At 30.9% G+C, this 4763-nt stretch overlaps 1 protein-coding gene across 1 annotated transcript in view; it reads right to left on the bottom strand.

Annotated features, from left to right (window-relative positions):
• Positions 1-483: 483 nt before the first annotated feature.
• LOC137634524 (uncharacterized) overlaps positions 484-4763 on the bottom strand; it is a 28100-nt gene continuing 23820 nt past the window's right edge. The window contains exons 6-8 of the mRNA XM_068366969.1: positions 3846-3964; positions 3037-3215; positions 484-944 (exon numbers count right to left, since the gene is read on the bottom strand). Of these exons, the coding sequence (XP_068223070.1) occupies positions 821-944; positions 3037-3215; positions 3846-3964 (422 nt within the window). The 3' untranslated portion in view covers positions 484-820. The remainder of the gene's footprint in view (positions 945-3036; positions 3216-3845; positions 3965-4763) is intronic.

The raw sequence follows: 4763 nt of genomic DNA, 5'->3' as shown, positions 1-4763 counted from the left end.
CACCTGATTCTAAAATGCCTTACGTTAATTATGGCTAAGTTCTTTTTTTTTCTTTTTTTACATCAATTCCACTACTAACTGAACTTACGATATAAGGCCCGTTTTGTAACTTATATCAATACAACCCAGTATTCTAGAAGCTTTATTCCTGCTGGGACTAAGTTGTGGAATGATCTTCCTAATCAGGTAACTAAATCGGTGGAACTTCAAAAGTTCAAACTTTCAACGACTTTTTTTATGATGAACAGGCTAACAAAAGTATCTTTTTATAGTTTACCTTTAAGATATATTCTAGTGTTGTTAGTGTTCTTAAGATGTGTTATTCTAATTGTTCATTACTTCTTTTGTAGTTTATCTATTTCCTTTCTTAATTGGGCTATTTTTCCTTGTTGGAGATCTTGTGCTTATAGCATCCTGCTTTTCCAATAGGGTTGTAGCTTAGCTAGTAGTAGTAGTAGTAGTAATAATAATAATAATAATAATAATAATAATAATAATCATGAATAGTCTGCATGATCTCCAAAAAATACGGGCAATCCTCTTTATACAAATACAACATTATCATCTGTGTTAAATTTGAGGAACATGAACACAATTACTTATATCAAGCAGTTTTATTACTGCAATCCAGTTCTCTGAACAAAAAATGACAACGTGTAAATCTACTGTCGTGCATTTAAGTTCCAGTTAGCCATTCCTATTCTTTTTTCTTATCAATAACTATTACTTTCATTTTCTTCCAATCGCACATTTTCTTTTCTTAGCAGATAACAAATGACACTGTGTTTAGACTTATTGAGATACATATAAACCAAAGTAATCAGGCTTTATTGAGTGACCAATCATAAAAATATTCAACAACGTCCGGGTCGTTTCCCTTATTAGCGTCCAAAATTGATTTGATAACTTGGCCCTCCACAGGTCCCACGTAGGGTTCAATCCACCTGCAAAATAAAGTCTCTTAATAGAGTCAGTGTGCTATGCATACATATTCATCTTTTTGTTAACCTATAGAATTATATCTTTTATTTACCAATGAACTGTCCATAAAATAAACGAAATGTCTTCAGATAGACTCAAAAGGGTTTACATATTCATCAATTTCTTGATAACATTGTTGGGAGGGCGGTTTCGGTCACAGAAACATTCACCATCTAATAATTATAATAATTCAGGACGAATGTGTCAAGAAAGATAATTCGTTTGCATTATAATGATCATAATGTGGCTTTTATAATGATCATAATTTCCTAGTTTACAATGACTCTATTCAAATTTTTTTGATTGAAATTACACTTAAAATATCTATTTTCCCCTTTCCTTTACCAAGTTTAATGTAGGCTAATCAAATTATTCTCTTATATACCCTCTTTTTTTTTTTTTTAATAAAGCTTAACTGACCTAAAAATATATGTTATACTTATACATTTTATCTAATGTTCGTTTTTCTCAAGTTATCAACTTTCTTTACGCAACACGTAAGCTGCAGAGTACTAATTTCAAAATCTTCAACTTTCTCTATTCTTAAAATAGAAATTTTATTTTCTAAACCTATATACATTCCTGTAAATTTTTATATTGCATTAATTGCCCAATGTAATGGACCTTTTGCAGTTGCATAAGTATTTTGGAACTCACTTCCATTTATGATTCTACCATCTTGACTTCCATTTGCTTGCTATACTTTACTGTTGCCAATATCACGGACAAGTTTTTTTTCCCACAAAATTACTTTTAAAATCATCCAGCCTTCTAATTACTTTTTTTAACGGCTCCACTTTCATCCTGATACATTAGCTCTTCAGATTCACACGTCGTTTTATAGCCCCAAAAATTTGCACTTAATTACTAGGTTTCCTTCCGTTATCGTCATCATCACTATTGTTATCAATAGTATCATTACATTTGTTACCGTTATCGTTATTATTATTATCATTATTATGACCAACATCCTTATCATTATTATAATCATTATATGTACTGTATTATTGTTGTTGACATTACAAATCAAGCTGTATTATTATAATCCTTATATGTATTATTATTGATGACATTACAAATCAAGATGCAACCCTGGTTGAGAAAGCAGAATTCCATATGTCCTATGGAGCCAACAGTAAGAGCAGTCCCGCATGGGAGAAAGGAAGAGAGAAATAAGAAATAAAGAATCCATTACGACAAAAAATTATAACAGAGAGTATGAAAACTACGAAATACAGGGAAAAAGTAAAGAAATACTGAAATACAACCTCTTGATAAACCATTTGACATCATTGGCATTTTGTGGATTTATGAATTTGGGATAAATGGCCCAATGCCTAGGCCGGGGAGTCAGCTGTACTACGAAGGTAAAGTTAGGAGGTTGGAAAGGAGCGTTAGTGGAGACGTAGTAGAAAGCTAAAAAATGGGTGCCGCTGGGGGCCGATGGGACGCTGAAAAGACCCTAGAATGCACCGCGTGAGGCGCGCCTCCTAAGCGGTGGTCTTTTTATACAGTTTCTTAACACGCTATTTGAGAAACAAACAAGGCCTACTTGCCTATTACAGGGCTTTTGGGGTTATAGGCTGGTGGTGTCAGGCAGTCATTAGTGGTCACCCAACCATAAATTTGTTGGGTTCAACATTGCTCATTGTCAGTGACCCTTATACATGTGCAGTTGGACACAGGAATTCATGGCACACCTCGCTCTGAGGTAGTACACCCTGCTACACCCATACTGCGCTAGGAGTAATCAAACAGATACTGCTGGGAGAGATCGCAGAGGTGGTGGGTGGGGCTACATGCAGGAACTCTCAGTGCAGTTAGTATGGGGCAGGATGCACTTCATCAGAATGAGGTGTTAAAAATTCGTGTGTCCAACTGCACATATCATTATTATTATTATTATTATCAATATTATTATTATTATTATTATTGGAAAAACAGGATGCTATAAACCCAAGGGCTCCAACAGGGGAAAATAGCCCACTGAAGAAAAGAAATAAGGAAATACCACGGATGTATGATGGTATGGGAAACGTTCTGGACCCGACTTACCTGAGCATTCCTGTTTGGGTCTCCGCGAAGTCACTCATATACCACTGCATGATCTTGGGTATCCTCAGCGATCGTTCGTTCTCATCGGCAAGAACCTCCTGGCGCAGGTAAGACTCTGTAGCCGTTTCAAGGGCAGCCTCCAGATTACTACTGTTGTACACCCGAACAACTGGACAAGACTGAAATCATAACACCGTCAACTAGTCATTAATTTGAATAGTTGCTTATAATGATAAAAAATCTAACTATCTGATCGAATTCATAGAAAATTACACACACATTTTGCTAATAGGACTCTTCGACATGCAATAATATGAAAATTTTATTAGCATACACATACAATCGCAAACAAGGTATACACGTTTTGTACAAAGTCACATAGAAACTTACATAATAAAAAAAAAAACATTTCAAGTACGCTACTCAGAAAACAATATGTAAAGTATGGAATGAAGAGGCTATATAACAAGCTATGTGACGTCTCACACGACTTTCCTTTCCAGAACAAACCAGTTGTCTTTTTCTCCCCAGACAGTATCTGGGTTGGAAGAATTACAAAAACAACAGTGCGTAACTTCCGTAATTCATTTAATTTAGGGCTAACACGTAAAAGCTTTTGTGGTTAACATCAGCGTTTTAGAGTAGCTGTCACAGACTCAAGTTACCAAAAATACTTTTAGGTTTTTACTACAATGAACATTGTTTTTTCTTCTACACTGAACATGAATTAAAGGGAAGATTTTGTTAAAAAAAAAAATGAGACTGACGTGGGTTTCTTGAATATGTAAGAAAATTTGGTCAACACTCACTTTGGCCCCGCAGTTGAGGGCAAAATGTATCCTGGGGTCGACTTGTTTGATGGAGAAAGTAGTACGTATGTCACTCTGTCCCAAGACTGGCTTCTCGGTGCTTGGATGGGGCCTATTACCTAAGATTGAAACAAATATATATATATATATATATATATATATATATATATATATATATATATATATATATATATATATATATATATATATATATATATATATATATATATATGTATATATATATATATATATATATATATATATATATATATATATATATATATATATTACACACATATATATATATATATATATATATATATATATATACATATATATATATATATATATATATATATATATATACAAATTAATGGCATTTTTAATTTTCTATAAGAAGTAGGTTTTTGTATTTTAAACAATACACACACACTATATGTATATATATATATATATATATATATATATATATATATATATATTTGTATAAATATAAAATATACATGTATATACATGTGAATATATGTATGTTTGTGTATATGTAATATATATTTGAATATTATACATATATACCTACTATTTATCAATCTTTGTACTATATATATATATATATATATATATATATATATATATATACATATATGTATTATATATACATATATATAAATATCATATATATACATATATATATATATATATATATATCATATATATACATTTATATATATTATATATAAACATATATATATATATATATATATATATATATATATAGTACAAAGATTGATAAATAGTAGGTATATATGTATAATATTCAAATATATATTACATATACACAAACATACATATATTCGCATGTATATATGTTTATACATTATATTTAAACAAATATATATATATATATATATATATATATAT

This window comes from Palaemon carinicauda, chromosome 44 (genome assembly GCF_036898095.1).
Source record: "Palaemon carinicauda isolate YSFRI2023 chromosome 44, ASM3689809v2, whole genome shotgun sequence".
NCBI lineage: Eukaryota > Metazoa > Arthropoda > Malacostraca > Decapoda > Palaemonidae > Palaemon > Palaemon carinicauda.
Note: the sequence above shows the minus strand (reverse complement) of the source record. Positions and strands in the feature narration are given on the sequence as shown.